The following is a 23,067-nucleotide window of genomic DNA, read 5'->3' on the forward strand; positions in this document are numbered from 1 at the left end:
CTTTCTGTTACTTGCCCAGAGGCACGTGTTATCTCATACACACATGCGTTCTGTCATGTCTCGTTCCCTGGATGAATAAAAACTATGTTCAGAACAAGGGAGATGAAGGGCTGTATGGAATTGTGTAGATGTAGGTGGAGGAGGCACTCTGTTTGCCGATTTCCCCTTTTCCATATCCAGGTGGTGGTCATGGGAAGCCGCTGCCTTGATGTTTCCATCTTTCTTTTGTGGAAACCATATGGGCCTTTGTGCAAGCATGTGTTTACACATCACATCTTGTTTGGAACATCACATTCAGCTCCAAATAAATACATTTACTCCATTGGATTGCTTATGCATAAATTAAGCACATATTTAAGTGTTTTCCTGGACTGAGACTCTAGTGAAGAAGAGGAGGGGAGACAAGCTGATTTCTAGAACGTTTTAAAGTACCGTTGTTGTATGCACAATACTATGCACTATGCTTGTGTGTGTGTAGGATCTCTTTTGAAGAATAAGGTATAAAGCAATGGTAGTTTATAAATTGAGCTGTTCTGTAATGATGAGTCTAACTGTAAGGGGTTCTATCTTATAGCTGCCATAGCAAGGATCTGGCAACAAGACACCATAGAAGAGTTTGGACTGACTGCAGTTAAGCGTTCTAAAAACTGAACAGGTCTAAAAACCACTAAGAGGTAGGTCTACAATTCCATAACTTCTGTGTCTTCCCACTGGGTGCGATGGCAAGGACTCTACTGTCCAGAAGAATTTGGAGGAATCTCAGCATGTAGTACTTCTCTGTATATGCTCTCTGCTTGGAAAAGGTCATGAAACCTTCAAATGAAATGAACATATAAATGTAGATCAGCATGGTCACCATAACGTCATTCCTACTACTGATACATTTATCATTTGACTTATTAATTAGAAAGCTTCTCAAATATCTAGCAGTGATGGTATAGACAGACTTAGAGTCAAGATTTGAATTCTTTCACTTTGAACTTGCAAGTGTATATTGATTAAAATTTATTTCAGCATAATTGACCTCTGCAGGCACCTACTCTCAAGGAATATGATTCTCAGGACTTTATCTGCATATCACCTGAACCTGTTCTTACTTGCTTATATATTAGAAGATACAGTTCTATACCTCCTGGCTATTTTATAAATTATTCTTCATTGCCTACTAACCAGAAGTCACACAAAATGGAAGATTGTAATCCTGGGTTACCATTTAGTTTGAGAATGAAGATGGAGGACAACCTCCATGCAGGACCTATTAGAGGTAATTCATCCAGCCCTAGGGAAACACATACATCAGATTTCTCTGTGGATTTGCTGTCAACCTTCAGCAGAGCCAGGCAATCCTTCGATTATCTGTAGAGTACACTGCAAAATGGAATATTAATCTGAGAGAAGAATTCTGTTCTTTACTCATGCTCTACTGACAAAGTGTATATATGTATATATGGCTTTCCTCTTATGTATCAGCTACTGCCTAGTGTGCCAATTTCTGCTTAACAGGTGGTGGTCTGCTTTATGCTGAAACCTGTGTTTCAAGTAGCTGATGCAAGGCAATCAGGGATACTGAGAACAACCTTTTCTCATTTCTATTTACAAATAAGTCAGGTCAGTATTATTGTTAATAATATTCTCATCTGCATTTCTTTGTATACATTATTATCATGTATCTATAACATATGTCTATCTTGGAGAACTCAGCAGTTGAGCAAAACTGAATGTTTGTACCATTCCACATTACTACATTACATTACATACTATATCACATTATTACATTAGCAATCCACAAGAATATCCACACAAGGAAGGAATGTAGGGCTGAACCTTTGATTTTTGTAGCATTCTTCTTTAACCAAACCAAAATATTACTCTGTGTTTGGATTATGTTCAATTGCAGTTGAGAGATGATTGTTAGTCTTTTAGATTCCATTCACATGACTATCTTTTCATAACTGATATATAGCAATTTATACTACATGCTCTTAGGACTATGTCATGTGAATATTTAGATAGCCAAATATCTGACACAAAAAGCATACGACTATCACACACACATATGCTTAAAAGTCCAAGAAATCATATCTCCCAAGTTGCTCATATATTTCCATTTCTTTATTTGTGTTGGTTTCCTTTCAGTAAATACAACTGCAGATCACTGGCCTGTGCCACATGTCAAATAAGGATAAGAACCCTGTATGTGGAAGTCAGTTTTCAAATAGAAATGAAGCAGATATTTAAACTTCAACACTATCCCTATATAATACATATTTTGAAACTGCCAGATTACACATCTTATGTAACATGCATACATAAGAGGTAATATGCACATCCAAAAACCCATATAGGGTGATTTACAATTTATATGTGGAAATCAGAACATGTTCAGGACTTTCCTCGAGTAGCTAAAGTTACTTAAAAAAATCATCAGAAGATTTTTATACTTCTTTTCCTGTATATTTTTTCTCTAGATTCTGATTATCTTATTTTGTATGTTGTCTTAATCCCTATGAGATAACAGAAAATCTTCAATTCTCATTTTTTATTACTCTACAATTGTTAGGAAAGTTGCTAAGTAGCTGGGCTTTAAATTTGAAAGTATCCAACTACTCCACTTCCATCTGAATTAATGTGTGATACTGTATTTAACCCTGTTGTTTTCACAGGCAATATTTTTGGCTTGAACGATATACTTCTGGGAGTATGGTAATTGTCCTATGCTATAATATGGAAGAAGTATGTTCCTTAAATATTAGCATTCAGTAGGACTGTTCTTAATCTTTGTTATACTAACAAATGCTGAATGTCAGACCTTTTCAAAAATCCAGATTGGAAATATTTCTTTTATCTCACTAAAACGAGTGGAAGCTCTACACATGCACTTCATGCAAGTATGGAATTGTGACCCCAAGTGAGCTTAGCAGGGATAATTGGAAAGGATTAATTTACTTTATGTGGCTTTCAGGGAGATGAATAGTCTGCTATTCTTCCAGGAAATGGGGATTTTGGAATTCTTTAGTTGTGTGGCTGTAGAATTATGTATGAAGTTTGCATCCTCAAGTAGTTTTAAGTGTGAGTGTCCTTAAAGACGCAATCCAAAAGATAAGGTCAGGTTTTCCCTATGTGAAGCTTATTTGTATTGCCACAGACTTCTTATGTGAAATTCTGAATTTTGAAAGTATGTCATCACTTTGCCTTTAACATTCAGGGGCTAGAATTTTATGTGTTAAAAGAGAATGATTTGTATATGTATATGCCTCTCTGTATATACGCACATACATATATCAAGATTTAGGCCTTGGTGAAATTCTGGGTATATAGAATTAGCTTAGGCTGAGGGTTTTTTAGATATGGGCTAGCAGGGACACTTTGAAACTCGATCTGAGGTGAAGAGGCCCAGTTGAGTTTGTCTGCATGTTTTCCAGTCCTGGGGAAGAAACTGCTTACTTGAGTTCTTAAACTTCTCATCTGATCCTGTAGCTTTACCCAACTTGCATTTTCCTTGCAGAATTCCTTCCTTCTGCAAGGAATGGCCCTGGCTCAGTGTTCTAGCTTTGACCTTGCCCTCTTCCTTTTTTCCCCATTCGACAACAGTGCAATAAAGATGCTGTGCAAGAAGTCCTCTTGTTTAGCATTTGGTCAACTGGAGAGATGCCAACCCAAACCTTCTAGGAAAACCATGATGCTCTGTAATTCCCAAATTCACCTGCAGTAAGTGATTTTATGGCATATTTTTTTTCCTCTGAGAAGCAAAGAGGATTGAGTGGATGTGCTGTGCAACAATTACAAGATCTACTTCAGTGCTCTCCTACGAGCCAGAGGATGTCCTGCAGAAGTCCAGCTGAGGATGTTTGCTGTGGCCAGCTGGACCTTGCAGGGGCAAGATTGCAGGGTGGCTGTGCTCTTTGCTGTAGTCTTGCCTGGGCTTGTCTCTCAGTGGTCTCTAAAGAGTCCGCAGGATCTGCATTTCCAAATGCAGCTTTGGGGGAAGGAATTCTAGAGCTCCGCTAGTAAACAGCTCTGCTCGAAGCCTGCAAGAGTACGTAATGGTGTTGGGAACACATTCCCAGCTGGTGGGTCCTGAGATCCCCAGGCCTCACCTGCAGTGGAGCAGGACCGGCTGTTCAGCTGTGCGGGTCAGAAATCTGCATTTTCTCCTTCTTCAAAGCTGTGCTGGAGTCTGATTGAAGCCAGAAAGTGTGTTGCTTATTGGCTGGTGTGCTAAGTCCTGCAGTCAGCCTCAGCTACGGGCCTGAGAAACCATGAATTAAATGAATTTTATAAGGTATATTAAATTTGTGAGGCAGCATTAAAATGCAGTGACAGCTGCGCAAGAGTGACTCTGGGGCTGTACAGTTTTTCCACATGTGGAACATGATAGGATCAGTAGATGATGTATAGCCATCTTTGGTGTGAAAAGATACTTAGGGTAAGGGTTACATGTGTTTCCTCGCTCTTGTCACAGCTTCCACTCTTCTTTGAATACTACTTTCCAGTCCTGGATTTCTTATGTGTCCATGTTTGTTGACAGTGTGCAGGATTAAAATGGTATTTTCATATTTCTGTGGAGTTGAGGCCCCTTAAAGCAGAGAGCTGCAAGTGTGAAAAAGAGATATGTTGTTCCCTAATGGCTTATTACCATCGCATTTGCAATTCAGATCAGCTCTAAATTGACTGAAATTTTTAAACACATAGCAAGGCAGTTTAAACTAATGATTGTCTGGAGGTTCACATCTGACACGAACTAAGCTTCTGATCAAAACAAATTGCAAATAATCCCTCCCTCGGAGTCAAAAATGTCACTTTTTAAAACCGCACGTTGTTTGCCAGATTTTGTCAGATAGCCTTTAAAAAAAAAAAAAAAACCTTCACAACTATCTGATGGATGTTTTGTATTGGAAACCAGAGCAACACTGGGGTGTGGGTTTTTTTCCCCCACCTCCTTATTTACACGTTATTAGTGTACGTTAATGTTTCTGCCTCCCGCGACTCCTCCAAACCGCCAGGGGGTCGGGCGGGCCGCGCTGGGCCGCGTTGCCTAGCAACGCCCAGCAGGTAGCGGGGACGCGGCCGCCGCGGCCGTGGACCTCGCCGAGGGGCCGCCTCCCTGCTGCCGTTCTAGGCCGCTTTTAGTCCGTTTCTCTCTTTTTTTTTTTTTTTTTTTTTTTTTTTTTTTTTTTTTTTTTTTTTTTTTTTTTTTTTTTTTTTTTTTTTTTTTTTTTTTTTTTTTTTTTTTTTTTTTTTTTTTTTCTTTCCTTTTTTTTTCTTTTTTTTTTTCTCTCTCTCTCTCTCTTTTTTTTTTCTTCTTCCTCCTCTGTCTCTCCATTCCCTTGTTGGGCCGCTGAGGCCTACGTGGTGCCTAAAGTAGCAGCATTGCGAGTGACCTCAGTGTGTCTGAGGAGACATAAGCACCACCAGGATTAGGCTCAAGGGTGCCGACTGGCTGTATTTTACATGCAAAGATTTTCCCCCTCGCGGAGCAAGAGGCAGTCCTGACACGCACTAGGAAGCTGCTGTGGAAATGTGCTAAACCTGGCCTAATTCGTAATGGTTTTGGGCGCAGCATCGTGCTTTCCTGCTGTGACTGCTTCAGGGAGCAATTCACAATTTGGGCTTGGTTTCAAAATCCATTGGGATTTCAAAATCCATTGCTTTGGTTATATTAAAGGGGAAAAAATCCCTTAAAATATTCGGAGGGACCACAAAGGATTGGCTTAATATGGGATTGAATTTGGATTTGCCTTGAAAAAAAATAACCCTCGAGGTGGAGGGAGCGAGGGAGGAAGGGACTGGAAAAATCTTGGCTATTTACAGCCATGGACTAGTAGTTGCAAATAAGGAGATATTTGCTAATTCTTAGCAGAAAATAGTTCACATAGAGAAAATAAAATAAAATAAAATAATAAAATAAAATAAAATAAAATAAAATAAAATACAGATGCTTAAAAAAAAAAAAAAAGTAGATGCTTTTTCAAGTTGCTTCTTAAGAGGTTATTTGTATTTTCACCTTAAACTATAGAGCACAAAATCTCTTGCATAGCACACTGTGCTACTGGCACCCACGGGGACTGTTTCTGTTTGAGGCATTCAGGTTGGCTTTTGGTGTCCTTTTTTGTTTTGCTGAAAAATATTTCTTGAACAATTATTAAAAATGCAAGTTTATGTAGATCCCTGCACAAGAGCACTCTTCTTCACGAGAGGAAGTTTGGTGGAAAGAAAACACAGTTTCATAAGCAGTAAACTGGCAATTTTATTAAAATCTTTGATTTTCTTTCTGAAAAATGCTTAATCTGAGTTGGTTTCAATCAATAATTGGGGAAAAATCAGTTTTTTTGGGAAAAAAGACCCTTTGCTAATTTTTTTATTTGATTGACTCAGAATGTTACTACATTTTGGGAGAAGGGAATGTTAATACAAATTTTTTTTTTAAGTGACAACTTTTTTACTACCTGTTCATTACATATAAAAAATTAAAACACAACATATTTTACAGATAACTCCTTCCCCCATTTTTTAAAGTGAGATGCTGCAGTTCTGGGTTTTTTTTAATTGAAAAGAGACAGAAAATGTCAAAAATCTTAAGATGTTTATAACTCAAAGGCTGTTTTCAGAATACCTACCAGATTGTGAGTAGTTCAAGGAAAGATTTATAAATCTATTACATTTCAGTATATACAAGAAGAATGTGGTATTATTTTTATATTAAAAGAACTCTCAGCTTACTGGTTACATTAATAGAGTTTAAGTATAAAATGAGCTGCTGCTTTTAAAATGGTGTTTTGAAAGTCACCACTTTCCCTAATATAAATCTATAATAAGGCTTAGTTTATATAATGTTTGCCCTGGATACAGTTAGATATTTTTGGTCTTGTAGCCTTGATAACAATGCATCTGGTTTTAACATTGGTTCCATATTGTGCTATAGGCTTAGGCTTTGCAATGTTGTGGCAGCTGTAGTGGTGTGGTTTAAATGGGTTGAACTTCCAAGTAATTAAATTTTTTTTTTTTTTTTTTTTTTGTATTATTGCTGTAAACTAAAACTCAATGCCAGCTGTGCTTAAGAAAGCAAAAGCGATGGCCTTCTTTACTTTGTTTCTTTCCTACAGGGAAAAAATGACACATACATAGACCGTGTTGTGGAGAGGAAGCCATAGCAGCTTTAAAGCAGACAAGATCCTTAGCATGAGTCTATTAATCCAGTCCCTCAGATTTTCAACTGAGCTGAATTTATAAAGCTCTGAAAAAAAGAATCTTGATGCTGTGTTTTAAGTTTGGATCTCCATGAAAAGCTGCTCCTTTCACTGCATCCTTTGAGGGATAGCACCTAGGCCATGCCTTGACCGTCTCTCTAAAATGTGTTGTTTATCTCCAGGACACTAGCGTTGTCCCTTCTCAGCTCAGCTTTCCTTTTTCAGTCTCCAGTCAGATTTAAGCCATGACAATAGATACGGCATTACCCTTAATCTAGGTGAAGACAGAATTCATAATGTCTTTGATAAGAGGCTATAGCAGATATGTAATGCTGGATAGCAAGGTGTTATGCATGATATAAATAATTGCATCAGTAAATTTTTTCTCTCAGGGCAATAGTGAAACTTTTTGTTTTTTTTTTGGTGAGTGATGATGGGCACAAGCAGAACTGTCTAGGGGATAAAAAACACATTTTCCAGACTAATGTCACTATCTACTGCTGTATAAAAAGCTTCGGGATTTTGTTTTTGTATGAAAGTCTCTTTATATCTTATATTCCGCTAAATCCTACTTTCACTTAGATGGAATCTCTAGTGAAAATAAAAATAAATGGATATCCTAACCTTCTTGCAAAGCATTTCAGATGCTTTTGCTGTACATTTTTCATGGCCCCATCCATCAAAAGCTAATCTCTCAATAAACTCAGGCTGTACGTTGCACTTTCTTCCTTCACATGGCCCTTGAGAGAACATGAGAGAATTTTCTAATGCGATAAAGCATTTTCTTCTACAAGATGATAAAGAACAGATTCTTACTTTTTTTACTTTCTCACTTTGATGCAAGAGGGACATGCAAGAACAGATTCCTTGCAAATAACACAAAGCCACTTAAAAGAACTGCTGAGTTGCCTGTTGCAATAGCTTTGACATTAGCAACCATGCTCTCTAGTGCCTGCTTTTATGAAGATACCATATGAATCAAATTCAAGTATATTTTGTCGTATTAAGTTATAGTACACTTACTGTAGGTCCAGGATGCTGGAACATCCCAAAGGTTTTAGATGGGTTTGGAAAATCATCAAAAGTCTTGGGGACTTATTTGAGTTATATGAACTATTTTTGTCTGTGAAATCAGTCTGGAAATCTCCCAAGAGTGGCTCCTGGGGAAGATTATCATTATTTCAATCTTTTGGCTAAAGAAGGAGCCTATTGTCATGTCTGATTATTGGCCTAATCCTGCAAACAATGCACAGTGCTTACACACATGAAGTCAGTGATGGCAAACACAGTAATATCTAAATATAAATTTCCTCAGTAATAGGGTGAAAAGAATGACAGAGAGACAAGTTATGGTAGGCAGTGAACCTAGAGTCTTTGCTGTACCTAAGCGAACCTCTTATTCCTACTATTTGAATTACAAGTAAACAGAGCAGGAGCCTCCCTTGGTGGGGATCCTTTCTCTGTGTGTGTGCTGTGTTAGTGCAGAACATGATAGTGACCTGGGTGATGAGTGTGGGACAAGGCATTCTGATAATACTGTAATAATTTGTGGTATCCTGGGTTAACCTTGTATGCATTTGACATTGAAATCTGCAGGGAGATAGGCAGAAGTTGATAGTGAAAAATTGTATCAATAATTTGGAATATTTTTAGAATCGATGAGTCATTTAACACACATACTAATTACTATGCCCTGAGTGCACACGCATGTTCTATATTTTGTATTCCGTGAACTCCTTCTCTGGAGGTCTTCAAAACCCACCTGGATGCCACCCTGTGCCATATGCTCTGGATGTCCCTGCTTGAGCAGGAAGGTTGGACTAGCTGATCTCTAGAGGTCCCTTCCAACCTTGAATATTCTGTGATTCTGTGAACTCACTTCTTGCGGCACGTGGTGTTTGGTACACTGGTAGCTACTTTGATCTGCTAGAGTGAGTGATCTGAACATTTTTGATGACTCACAGTCATTCATGTGATTTAATAAGTGATCTGAGCTGTTCAGTGTGATGAACCCTATCATTTACTAAAAAAAGGAAAAGTGTTCCCATAATTAGTGTTGCAATGTGTGACAGGTAAAGTAGGTTTTTGAGGAACGACTGCTATTAAATAGTGTCAGGAAATACAGTTCGTTCTTGTGCTTGTTAAAACACTTTCTGATAGCAGACTGGATGAAATGTAAAGATGTACCAGTTGTAAAAAGTGTTGTTCTTTGACAAATTTTGGCTAGTGTCTATGTCATTTTTGTTCAGATGGTTGTGAAATATAGGAATTTCCCAAAAAAGAAGTTCTGTGCAAAGGAAAGTAAAAATGGGATTTTTCTTAGTGGGAGTGGCAATAGGAACAAAAACATGAACCTCCATCTACATCAGATCTTGGACCGGGGCCAAGATGGCATTAGCAGTGTTTCAGTAGGCACCTTGTTGTTTGGTTTGTTGCCATTTGCATGGGATACTGAAGAATGCTGATGGGCAATTCAGAAGACATGAGTTAGAAAGCAGGCAGCATAATTTATCCTCCCCTCTTCCCTCCCTCCCGCCCCCCAAGAAAAAGAGAAAAAAAACCAAAAAAAAACAGGGTATGAGCATGAAATTCTCATGCTTCTTGGATGACTAGAAGAGGATAAACATGGTAGTAGAAGAGAGACCTAGTGATATAGGAAACAAGTTACCCCTCAGCTCCAGAATTTAATCTGGGACATAAGGAAAACATATAACAAAACTATAGCTTCATAGATGAGATATGTATCACTTCTTGAAATGTCAGCATATTTTCTATGTATTCGTTTTTGGGAACTTTAGAGGGGGAGAAAATACAAAAGAACAAAGGAACTGGGAGAAGTCTATGGACTCTTTCCTCTAAAATGAGGACAGCTTGTGTTGCTTGCACCTGTGAGAAAAAAGGTAGTAATTGAGAGTACACCGGGTACCATTACTCATCTGTTTTTATTTCCTCCTCTTAGTTGAATAAATGAAAAAGAATGAAAAATCACTATAAGCAAATATACTTTATATATACACAACACACATACATGCTCATTTATGGAGGAGTGTCTGAAAACATAGTCTTAAAACCCCAGCGATAGTAGATATTACAGAAGTGTTATCTGATGGGATTATAACTTGCAAATATGAATGGCTTTAAAATTTTCTTGATGTACACTGATGTGTGTCTCCGTGTTGCTTGTGATTTGGTTACAGCACTTTCATTGAATTCTTCAGAAAAGAAAATTGAGAAATGATGGATGAAGTTCTTACAGATTTCCAGAGCTGAGGTTAATTTTAACGTAGCCTCATTCTTGAAGGTGGATATCAGCATAAGAAGTTTAAGAAAGTTATTGTTATGATTTAAAACTATTTGAAAAAAAATAGCACCAATGGAGTTTTATGCTAGTAGAAGCATATGGAGAGTCAGTCTTGAAACTCTGTTTTGACTGAAGTGAACATCGAGGGTCAGCTTCAGTCTTCAGGATTTACTCAAGTAATTTGCGGCCATAGGTAGTTATGAGTTCGAACATAGAGATTCGTATGTGTGAACAGCTTTACAGGCCAGTAAACCCAATAATTTCTGTGGCAATAGCCATGTCAATGAAATGTTTCACTTGCATGATGCTACTGTTTGGTTTCAATACTGTGCAGATACAGAGGTAAGCAGGTTACCATGGTTATATCTGTGACATACATTTGTTGCTTGTGACAAAGCTTTTTTTTTTTATTTATTTATAATAAAACATTTTGTGTTTTAAAATAAAGTCATTCTTTGTCAGTCAGAAATTAAGCTTAGACATTATGTGTGTTTTCCACACAGTGTCCCTTGTTATTAGAATTGTGGATCACCTCTGCAACAATATTGTGAATATAGTGTATTGTACCAATGGAGTGTCAGGGGCCGAGCAATAGCGGTTTTTTATCTCTTTCTGCTAGAAAGAGTGCAACAGTTCTTAGAGACATTTTGCATGAAAAAATAAAAAGAAAAAAAGATGTCAGAGAGATTATCATATTACTAGTTAATCACTTGATTACAAATGACATGTACTGTCAGAAACAGCTTCCCTTCTTGGTTCTGAAATTACCTGCAAAATTCTTTCTACTCCCTCATAGATGGACTCCTAGATTTAAATGCAAGTCATGAATAGAAAGCTGGATTTTTCTTCTGCATATGCCTATTGCTTTGTTGTGTCCAGTGATAGTCCCAGTGATGAATTGGTTTGACCCTGATACCATTTAGACTTGGTGTCACCAGGTCTTATCCTAAATGTGATGCCACCTCTAGAAGTCTGAGTATTATTCTTAAAGGAAAAAGAATTGGGCCTGTATTTCATCAACATGGTCCTTTTACTGATCCATCTGGAACAGATAGAAACAGATAAAGTAGAAGACATTTAAGTACAGCTAAATTGTTTATGGCATATACAGTCAGAAAAATAGCAATTTTGAGTGCAGAAAACCTGGAATTGGAAGTTGTTAAGCCTTTTTAATTGATACTTGCTGCTTTCATTTTGAAAGAACAGGATTGTTCATAATTCACCCTTGTAAAAAAATAAAGAGATTGGCTGGGTAGCTGTTTTTCTTGGATGAAAGACAATAGTTGTTCAGGTCTTAAGAACGTGTAATAATTAACAAAATACTGGTGACATAAGAACGTATTGTTCTTATTTTTAGCAATAGGAAAAAATAAAAAAAGAGCATTGCCAATGTTTGTATTGCGGCCTGAGCATTCAGGCTCACAACTGCGCCTTGCATGTGCTGTCCGTACCGGGACGTTTGGCACGTACAGGTTTGAATTTGCTCAGGGTGTTCTCTGTGACAGCTGTGATGTCTCAGGATATAAACCAGTTTGAGATACCCGTTTAGCTCGACAGCTGCAAACCAGATAGCTTTTCAGTTGGTTAAAATCTTCTGCCACTCACTCTCTTCTCTCCTTCCTTATGAAGTTAAAAACAAATAGATGTCCCAAACCAAGGTGCAGTGAAGCCAGCGTGTGCTCTTAAGCAACTGTTTAAGCATTGCAATTGTTAAGCAATTAGTAAAAGTTACTGCTTTGGATCTAGTCATGTCATTGTAAGGTTATAAATGACTGCCCTATTGATCAAGCAGCTTTGGAATTCCCAATCTTTGTGGGTCAATAGTGATATAGCTTTAGATTTTGTTATGATTGATTAATGTGGAGTGTGCTCTGCATATTGGAGGAAAGATTTTGAGGCAGGCCTATGCTCAGGTATAATGGTTTTTTTTAGCTCGCTACAAAATAGTCCTGTTCATTTTTCCTTTTGAATAAGATCTCACATAGAAATTCTAAATACTTAGGATAATTATGGAGAATTCTTGCATATTTTTTTTCTCCCTTTAAAATGTTTTTTTTTTTCTTTTTTCCTGTTGACATTGTTAAAAAAGATATTATAATTAGATTAAATATTAGTCTGGGCACTTGCATATTCCTGCTAAATTTTACCCGTTTGCCTCCTTCACAATGCTGCTGTATGGCTATGGTTGTTAAACTGCTGTTGCATGTACATCAAATTTTGTGCATTTCAGAGTTTGTGAGACTGCCTAGCAAGGAATTTATTTGCTGTACGGGTGATATTATATACATTGGAAATGGGCTCCGTTTATACTTACCCAAATGAAAGTGGGATATCAGAAGCAATCAGTAACTGAGGATACAAATAGGCTTACAGTCCACAGTATACACAATGAGAAATGCAAATAATATATCCCACATAAAAGTGGTTAAAATGAGACCTTTTGGGTGGTTGGCTCTGACTAATTACTTTAATACATACCTGCATGGGTGTGCTTATTCTGTCTGAGTAATTTGAAGCTTAAGATTCGCTTGGTCTTTCAGTCTTCCTCCAAATTGGCTCAATTCTGGAGCAACTCAGCTGGCTTAGTGCAAAGCCATAAGGAGCCGATCTGCATTTAAGCTCCTCTTTGCTGAACTGCGTGATGAATCCTAGGCCTTATTTGTGTACGACTTGCAAAGATAGTGTATGGATGTGGTTGATGGCTGCAGTTTTCATTTGCCTGCTTATTCATACTATGACTGTAAGCCATTTTTTTTTCAGAAGTAATCAATCATTTTCCTATAATCCATTTCTCAGTGTTTAACTTTAGCATTTCAAATTGAAGGCCCAAAAGATTTGGAGCATGACTAAACACAAAAGAGAGAGGTGTTTTGGATTTAGGACAGCAGAAGGCTTAGCTCAGCTACGGTGCTTTTTATAGCCCAGAAGTTTCCTGAGCAACTGCAGGCATGACCTGACTTGTGAGGAATGTCACGGGTAGATGGATTTGATCCTGAGTAGATGCTGGGCACTTCTTACTGTGTCCTACTGAGAACTCCTGGTTTCTTTACTCTGAGATAGTTGCCTCAAGTGTAATGAGTTTTTCCTGGACTTGCTTAAGTTCTCCAACTTTCTCCTGACTTTTCCAGTAAACAGAGAAAAGTAAGTACCACAGCAAGATAAAAGCTTCAAGCTCCAGGTGTGTCTTTTCTCTGCATAGACTTCATGGAGTCATAGCTAGGCTTACCTTTCCCTCCCATATTCAAAAGATTTTCTTATCTGAGTAAACTATCTAAGCAGGATAGATGCATTTCAAACCATACTTTCAATTTAGGATGATTTGGTACAATAGATGATTAATCTGCTTTTTTATGTTTTAGTATGTTTTTTTAGATAGATAGGAATGAAAGTGTAACGTTTTGTAATATATAGCTAACTGGAGAATGAGATTCAAAAGGAGAAGCTGCTGCTAAAGATGCAAGTCCTATTAGCTGGTATTTTTTTCACTGATGCCACTCAGGTTTATGCATTTTGAATTTAGTAATATTTTTATTTTTATCTGCACAATCTGGTTATCACTGAAATACTACTAGGTGAAGAGACAGAAAAGTGTATCCTTGTCATACCAGTAATTTATGATAACATTTAAAACACCAAGGTAAACGGTGCTAATAGTTGCAGCCAGAATCCACACAAACTGCTTGAACGTTACTGACAATCCCGATACAGTACAGTGTGACTTTTTGTAAAGTTTCCAATGAAAAGTGGCAGAGCAAGTGGAGCGCTGGGCTGAATGGCTTCGGTAGGTGATTCGGCCCACCAGCACTTAGCAGTTGCTGTCGTGGATTAGACGGCACTTCAGAAGCTTGAGATAGTTGTCGATCTTGTGGGAATCTCTGCGGAGGCAGTGCAGCAGATTGTAGAAGGCAAAGAGCCGGGAGTCCTCGTCTGCAAGCTGCAGGGATGGAAGGCCGGTCCACGGAGAGTAGATGTCGTTTCCTATGTCGCCAGGGTGAACCTAAAGACACAAAATGACATCGTACTAATGAAACTGGCTGGAGGTAGAGTATTAAGAAATATCATCCCTAAGGAACGCTAATTTGCAGGGTACTGCTTGTAAAGTATTTTCTGTAATGGCTCCCTGATTAATGTTCTATATCCTCATGGTGATTTTGAGTGGACCTCTGTGAGGTTTTTCAGTTTCCTTCCCTATAATATGCAAGGTGCTTAACAGTGCCACTATTGTTTTAATAGATACAGTATTCTTGCCAATATTGAGCAGAATCTGGCTTTGCAGAGAAGTGGAATATATGGGCTCATCAGGCATCTCTCTTTGGTTTCCTCCAGTTTAAAATCTTTGTAAGCATTTGTTCTCAGAAATCTGTGTCTATCTTCAGTTTTATCTTCAGCCTGTCTCATAATCTCTCTGGTATGGGCAGCTTGAAGAAGGTGTTGCCAAACACATCTTCAAGCAGCACATCTTCATGTCTTATTTCATTTAAAAAAAAAAAAAAAAAAAAAAAAAAAAGGGTGACACAATCACCTCCAGCGTTATAAAGCTATATGTAGGAACTCATGTAGTCACGTAGAATCTGACAGGAATATTGATTTAGGTCGTCCCTTATTTGAAAGAGATAATCATTCAAATCTACCTTTTATAGCATGAAGAAAATTGTGCCTGTTGCTACTTGGAATCTTTCCTGTCTCCCACCAGTTACACTTTATGAAAGCACATGGAAGACTATCTATAGAGTCTCTCACTCACACGTGGAGAACAAAGCAGCAGACCTGCTATCACTCAAAACCATCATTTGACTTTTATGAATTTCCCAGCCATGTCTCCAAACCCCATTTGTAAATAATGTGAATGAGGAGGTGGCGACAAGTTATTTACCAGCACTTGACTTCCAGTGTTATGTTGGATCCCCTTCTACAAGATTTTACACTTGGATATGGGACAGAGACGTATTAGATTACACTGATAAATGCATTTGTGGCCTGGATGGGATAAAGTTTCTGAGTAAATAGACTCATGCCAGAGTGACCATGTATGAGCCAGTGGAATGAAAGTGGAAGATATAGTGATGGTGGCACTCTTAATCCTGTTCACAGCCAAAGCTAAAGCCAGTAAAGTCAGAAATTCTTATTAACATCTAACTTACTGACAGGATGATATATAGGGTCTGCCAGAGGCCCCTTGAAAAATAAACAAGCTAGAGCTGCTTTTATTCAAGAAAGCTTTCAATCAATTACTGATAACAAAGGGTATTTGAATATGGGTTTTGTCAGGTTAACCCTGTGGTCTAACCTTACAAAAGTATGGGGAGCCAAGTTGGAGCCAGAGTTCTGAGGAACCAGTATCGGGGGAAAAGAAATGAAAGTTGCCTTCATGAGTTAGTTATAGGCCACATGTTTGTGAAAGGCAGACTTTAAGAATAGTTTTAAGCATTCTATCAGTTTCTTAAAAGTACGTAATACCTATATGTATACAGACGTGTATACATTTAAACAACAAACATTTAAATATGTACATACAAAAAGAGCACAAGTACATCCTAAAACATTTAGGACTGCACATTCAAAACACTAAAGAATGAAGATTGCCAGTCATGATGATTACACCTGCCATCGAAGTAGGACATTACTGTCCAGTTGGACATGCTAGATTGTTTTAAGCCAATCACATCACACAGTCTCTTTATAAATCAGAAGATACCCCAAAAAGTTGCAGCTGACATGTTCTCACATTCACCTATCTGTCACTGGCTCCTTTTTCTTCCTTGGCATCTACCATTTTCTTTCTCATTCCAAGTGAGGAGAGCCTCCCATTGTAGATGGCTTTCTATGGCGATAGGGTGGGCCTTGTACTTACCCGTCCAACTATTTTCTCCATTCCTTCTAGAAGTCGCTTGTTTTGTTCCTCAATCTCTACCGCCTTCCAGAGGATGGTGTCTGGAGCTTCTTTGATTCTTTGAACTTCGGATGCCAGGTGAACCAGGGGGTCGTTCCAGGAGCGCAGCACACCCACTACGAGGTTCAGCAGGTCTTCGTGCTGCACGTTAAGAAGAGGTAGTTAAAACAGAAAGGCCAGTGCAAGTCAGTGCAAGCCAGCGCAGACACTGTAGTGTCATGGGAATTATTCTGAGACCTTCCACTGACTGCAACCTCTTTCAAGTGACTTTTCTGTCTTTGATACCTCTAAACAATTGCTTTTTTTTTTTTTTTTTTAATACAATCTGTTATTCCTACCAACATTTTTTACTGTAACAGAACAAATAGTTATAACAGTATAATGGAAATTATCACTAAAACTTTTGCATGCTATGGGCTAGTTGAAGCACAACTGTGTTTCATCTCTGTGAAAAAAAAAATCACCTGATTTTTAATAAACATTTTAAATCCCATGACTTTTTTCTTTTTATGGAAGATGCTTATTGTGGTAAACCACTTAATAGTTTTTATTACCTCTGTATAACTCATCTCCAGTCATAGTTCTCTGTTTTTAAAATGTTGCTTTCTTGTGGGCAAATAAAAATTCAAAAAGCTCATGGCTATGCTCCTTTTCAACCATTTCCTCTTTGTTAGATGCACTGCATCTTGACGCCATCAGATTTCTGCTCTGTTCTCAGGACTGTGAATTCCAGTGCTCCCACAAGGACTTCTGAGTTCTCTCTACAAGCTGAGAAGATGATGCAGCAGGGGTTGCAAGACTATTTTTGTCTTGAAACTGATAAAAAAAATCTATCTCTGGCACTTTCCCATTCATTCTCTTATTTTCCCATTCAATTTGTGCTAATTTTTTTTTATCCAGAGTATTTCAGTGCTAAAATTGTATCTGTGAGCCTAGGCAGAGCAAGACTCTCCATCTTTTTTTATCTTATTAAATTGACATATGTAGCATGTTTCTCTTTATAAATACTTTGCATAAAAGTCTCTGGGTGACGATGACCTAGGTGACCTCAGTAACAATGTGGTCACTTTTACCTGCTGGTAACTGCAGTAATACCTGTTCAGTGTCTGTCTGGTAATGTCAGTGCCTTCAGTTCCTGGGAAGGCATTTGCCCGCATACAGTATTCATTATAGAGCCAATGTATTTTCCTGTTTATTAATAATTGCTTATTAGATGTTTTAATATAATGTTTGAAGACTGTGGTATGCTGAGTCTGTAGGAACTAATTTTTCTCCATGAGGCTCACTGGAAATAGGATTCAATGACTGAATGCAACATACAGGAACTACTGAACTTACATACTCTTTATAGTTTGTAAGTTAATATAAGGAAATGTTACATCAGCTTTTTCTGGGGGGATGAGGGTGAGGGGGGGAGCGCTTTTCTCTTCCCAGGTTTTCTATTCTGAAAGAACTATTTCCCTAGCTCCATGTTTGCTGCCTCTTCATTCCTTTGTCCCCACCTCCTGTATCTCGCACTGAACGCATTAGAAATGGGACTTACGTGGATCTGCTGAGCCTGCTCCTTGTCTTCGGGAGTGGTGAGGGAGGAAGTGTGGCAGCCATTGACAGCCTTTGTAATAAACCCCCGGCCCTGGGCATAGCGCTCGTCCTGCACGTCAGCAAGAACAGGCATCATTGAAGGAGATAAGTAGGAGGAGATGCAATTCAGACAATGTATTGGGTAAGTGTTGCTCTATTGCTTTTATCGCTACTTCTGCGCTGGAAAGGTCAAAATTTTCAAGTGAACATTTAGACTGAAACTGGCACACAGCCAAGGAAAAATTATCCCATACAGAATGATGGGAAAATGGCGTATTCTAATAGAAGTGTTGAGGAACTAAGTTACGGTCAAAATTATAGGTAGCTGTTATCACTGCTGTGACTATCACGTTCTGTAAAGCAGTCATATTTGTTGACTTACTGAAGGATTTAATATGTTAACATATGGCGGTGCTTAAAAAAGGCAGAGTACTTACAAATTCATTGAATATTTCTGAAGAGAGGAAGTGGATGTAGTGTGAAAGTTTAACTGCCCGATCAAAAAGTTCCCCAAGGGAGACTTGGCAGTTGACGGATCCATTGGGACAGATGGGCAAGGATGTCACTCCTTCCTTTGCCAGAAACATGTGGGACACGAGAAGGGCCACCAGCAACAAACCTATTCAGGTTTAAAATACACCAAAACAGAATTGCAATTAGAAGTAACTCTAAGGCCAGAAGTAAGAGATCAGAATGGAGACAGATGTTTTCTGTGCTCAGTTGCATGGCTCAGAGTACCCCTTGCACTAGCTGCTGAAAATGGATGGAGGAAAACACTATAACTCTATTATCCCATTCTTCCTTCTACCATCAGCTGTGTAGCAGAGCCCATCACAGGTTGAGGGGACAAAGTAACCTGTGTTATAGCACATTGTATTCAGATCAGTCTTATCATTGTGCCTGACTTGATTACATAGTGACTAAAAAAAAAAAAAAAAAAAAAAAAAAAAAAAAAACAAACAAACAAAAAAAAACCACCTTTTTCACTGTGTAAATATCAATACATAATTGTATTTGCACAAATATATATGTTTGGAAAGTACATTCTTCTTTTTTTTCCCTCCTCCTCCTCCCACAGATCTTTTTCTTTGCAAACATTTGGAGTTTAAATTACTTTTGTGGGAGGGTGGTTAGGTCACTCTCTGAAGGTTTTGATTGTCCTGGGAGTTCTTTCAGAAGACTTCCAGCAGCTGTGCTGTTCTGCTTTTTAGCATTTAACCCTAAATTGTCTATTGCTAAGAAAACGTAGAGAACATAGAGGACTTTCTTTCCTGAGCTTCTGCAACCGATATAGGGAACTTTTAAAAGACAAAAATCACCCTATTAAATTAAAACAAAACGTTTTAATATTGACTGAAGAGAGTGAAGCCTTCTACTCACCAAAGTAAAATATGCACAAAGCCCAACCTTTAAAGGCAATGTTGGGTACGTGAGATACTCATCCAAAGAATATTGCTTCAGTGCTGGAATTTGGCCTGCTATACACTTTGATTTAGCAAACTTATCAGTGCTAAATTCAATAGTCCATAAATCATGCCCTGTTATCATGTAATAGGTTGCTTTCTTTATAATTATGATTTTAAGGAAAGTGTCCCCCTTTACACGATGTTGAAGCGAGATCTCCTTCCTTCCCATAAATAAGATACGTTGTAGTTAGAAGTGCATTCTGAGGAATAATGCCTCGAATAAGAAAACCTGAGAGCTGTTGACTTAAAAATGTTTTTAAAATTATCAGTGCTAAATTACTAGATTACTTCTGGACTTTGTGGATAATGACTTCGTTATTGTCGTCTTCTGGCAGCTATGTGGTGGTGTCTGGCAGTAGCAAAGCAGTCTGGATCCGGCCCTTGGTGTCCAAGTGCCACACTTGTCAAGCCAGCTACTCAAGGATAGTCTTAAAACTGAGTAAAAAGGTGGTCAAGATGCATTCTACTTGAAGGTCTGAACGCTAAATATTTGAGGTGGAGGCAACTTTCACCAGTGCAGAAGTTTCTTCCAGTCACTGGTGGCTGGAAGATGTCAGTTTCTACAGCTTTAACCTTGGTTACTTCCTCATTCAATCTAAATTTAAAGAGGCATAAAAATTAACAGTAAATGAATGGCAAAAGTCTTACCTTTCAGCGAAGCCCCCTTGTTGCCCATGTTGAGGATCCTGTATGGTGACTTGCTTTACCAAAAGGAAGTCGGAACACTTGCTCTTATTTGAACATGCCAGATTTATATACACCGTCCAGGGTCCATTTTGCATATATTCAACAGGTCATGGAGTTTACCTCGATAATTACAAACATCAAATTGCATTTCTTTCACATTCATATTCAGTATTTTTTGGCTTTTTATTTTTAACTGCAAAAGGGAATTTCATTAACAAGTTCGGTTGTGGAAACCTAAATATTGCTGAAGAAAGAGCCATTTTCCCCCCTAAATTCAGTGCAAATGCTATTGATCCTAGAATGTTCTAGTTATCTGTTCCGAGATAGATATGCTCAAAGGCTATAGCCTACTGGTTCCGCTCTCCAAAGCAGTCTTCTCATTCTTCTTGGTCTCCTCAGTCATCTAAGCTTATTTATTTTAAAATTTTGGCTATTTTGAGGGATGGAAAACATATTTTGTAACGTCCACAGAGAGAAACACATAAATTGTACTGAAATTTATCAGAAAAATAGAGATGAAGGCTCCCGAAAAGATAGTTCACTATCTGTAAAGCCATGGCATTCTGAATATACAATAGTTTTTTAAAAAATAACAGCTCTAATGATTAAATAACTGGTCGATCTGAAAGATATATAGAGAAAAAGTGGCAGTTTTTGTACTAAAAAATAACTAGTTTGCAACGATTGAGGTACTGTTTAATCATAAATGTTTATTAATTAAAAAAGCACTATTAAAAATGCTACAAAAACACAAAGTTAATTTCTGTGCTTAAAAGTTTTGTGCGCAAAAGATTTGCGTGTCTGCCATATTCAGAACACCTGTTGCGTAGTTAGTGGGATTTGTTTCCAGTTCTGATGTGTTTGTGGTAATCTACAAACTAATCTCACCAAGTTGGCCCTGTTTTTTCCATTATTTGAGGCTCAGCTGTATGAATATGGTAGCAAATGTATAACCTCTCATCTGTTTCTCAGATCCCTTTACCCATGGAAAGACCTTCCAAATTAGATGGTTATAATGAATAAAGTACACAGTGCTAATGAATTTTCTTGCCTTTACACAACTTGTTCTATACTATACTGTGTAACAGATAAGCATGTTATCCTTGTATGTAAGCTGGTATCCTTCATTATTGCATAACTTGAAGACATCATAAACCAGAGACAGGAAAAATAAGAGTATTGTATCCTTTAGAGGGTAAATCATGGAAGGTGACCATCCATTGGGAGGTAACAAAAGGAGATGTGTGAACCATAGCGTAGAGCAGGTACAAAGTGGTGTTTCTGCTAAGGTGTAGGATAATTGCTGGAATGGTGTGTTACATGTGCATAAACTTATAAGGGTAGCAACCCAAGGCTGGTTCTGTTTGTAGGCCGTACTAGGTAAATGAAGCAGTTGCCTGCAGCAGAGAGGAGTAGCAATCTGACAAAGGCAATAAAGTCAAAATAGTACTATGATGAAAACTCTGCAGTGGATGTTGGAAAAACTTCTAAACCACAGCCACGTTTTATGCTCTTTATGTAGCTAAATTCTATTTAGCTGTATTTGAAAAACTTACCCAGCATTACAGGTACACTTGAAATATCCGGGTATCTAAGGGTAATAGAAGAGAACTCTGAATGAAGGGAAGGAAAATTGCACAGCCCATCATCACAATCCCTAAAGCAGAAAATGCTATTTATGATTCCAAACCCACCAACCTGCTTTACTTTGCCTGCCTGCCTTTACTTTTACCAGCCTCCTTTACTTGGCATTTTAAGAAGATGGTAGTGATACCAAAATAGGGTACATAATGTCAGGGAATAGCTAACAAAGGAATTTATTTACACCGGCAGTAGATAATGTGCCTAGGCTCCCTCCACCATTACTGGAGAGAGAGAGAGAGAGATTCATCCTAGGCCCAATAGAAGTACCTGAAATTGAGGTCCTCATATAAATTGCTGCCTAGAAAAGCTTCTCTGTGACTTTCTGAGGGGAGGCAAGTTCCTTAAATGTAGATCACTGAAGAGTGGTTTATACGAAACCACTGCATGATGATTTAATTAAAGCATTCTAGCACATAATAATATACTTTGCTTTTCTCTTTTGTCTTTTATCCTGAAATCCTCAAATATTTTACAAACAGGATGGATTAAAATTCTCAACAATTAAGAATCATAGGCAGAAGGAGAAAGGAAACTCTCTAAAATATATAAACGTAAAGGTACATATTTTCATCTGATGTAAGAACTGATGCAGAGTTTAAGATGTTTATTCATGGTTTCACAGGAAATCTTTGCAGAGAAAAACAAGATCTCCCAACTCCTAGGCCAATGCTTTAAGTAAAGACTGTACTTACTAGAGCTAAAAAGGAAATTAAGGTGAGATAAGAGGAAGGAGAGGGAAAAGTAAATGAAACATATAGTATATATATTTTCTTGTATATAGGTATACAAGTAATTATAGGACTGAATATGAATTTTCTTTTATCCTCAGGCAGGAACTGACGATAAAATTTACAGTAGCTGAAAATGCTTACTGGAATTAAAAAAAATGTTGTGCTAAATATAGAGTTTAGAACACAACACTATTTGTAATGGATATGTCTTTGGCCTGGGATCTCCCTTCAGCCTTTTAAAAAGGGTCTGAATTTATATTCTTCAAAGGAGAAGTCTGAGACTTGGCATCCCATCTCCTGTGACTGTTCCTTGAAGCTTAGTAAAGGAGCCTCATCACCTCCTAATTCTAACAGAACTTCAGGACTGTAACTTAATTCATATTGTCCAAATGTAATTCAATTCATACTGTCTACATTATTATATTTATTTTATCCTCAAGGGCTTTTCTGAAAATAGCAAAATTATTAGATTGTTATACACAGTGTAAGCAATATGCCAAAAGTAGACCTTAGAGCATGCAGAGTTTATATATCTTTTAGCTAATCATAAATGCTTCATAACCCAATGTTTCATAAGCAT

The 23,067-nt window shown here is 37.8% G+C and overlaps 1 protein-coding gene across 1 annotated transcript; it reads right to left on the reverse strand.

The window, feature by feature from the left end:
* Nucleotides 1-14,269: 14,269 nt before the first annotated feature.
* PRL (prolactin) lies at nucleotides 14,270-20,153 on the reverse strand. Its single transcript, XM_026047025.1, has 5 exons — nucleotides 20,074-20,153; nucleotides 18,397-18,578; nucleotides 17,922-18,029; nucleotides 16,340-16,519; nucleotides 14,270-14,485 (listed from the first exon to the last, which is right to left on the reverse strand). The coding sequence occupies exons 1-5, from the start codon at nucleotides 20,099-20,101 to the stop codon at nucleotides 14,294-14,296; spliced, it is 690 nt and encodes a 229-aa protein (XP_025902810.1). The 5' UTR covers nucleotides 20,102-20,153; the 3' UTR covers nucleotides 14,270-14,293.
* Nucleotides 20,154-23,067: the final 2,914 nt, after the last annotated feature.

Source organism: Nothoprocta perdicaria, unplaced genomic scaffold (assembly GCF_003342845.1).
Source record: "Nothoprocta perdicaria isolate Ctin4 unplaced genomic scaffold, notPer1 scaffold_47, whole genome shotgun sequence".
In the NCBI taxonomy this organism is placed as follows: domain Eukaryota; kingdom Metazoa; phylum Chordata; class Aves; order Tinamiformes; family Tinamidae; genus Nothoprocta; species Nothoprocta perdicaria.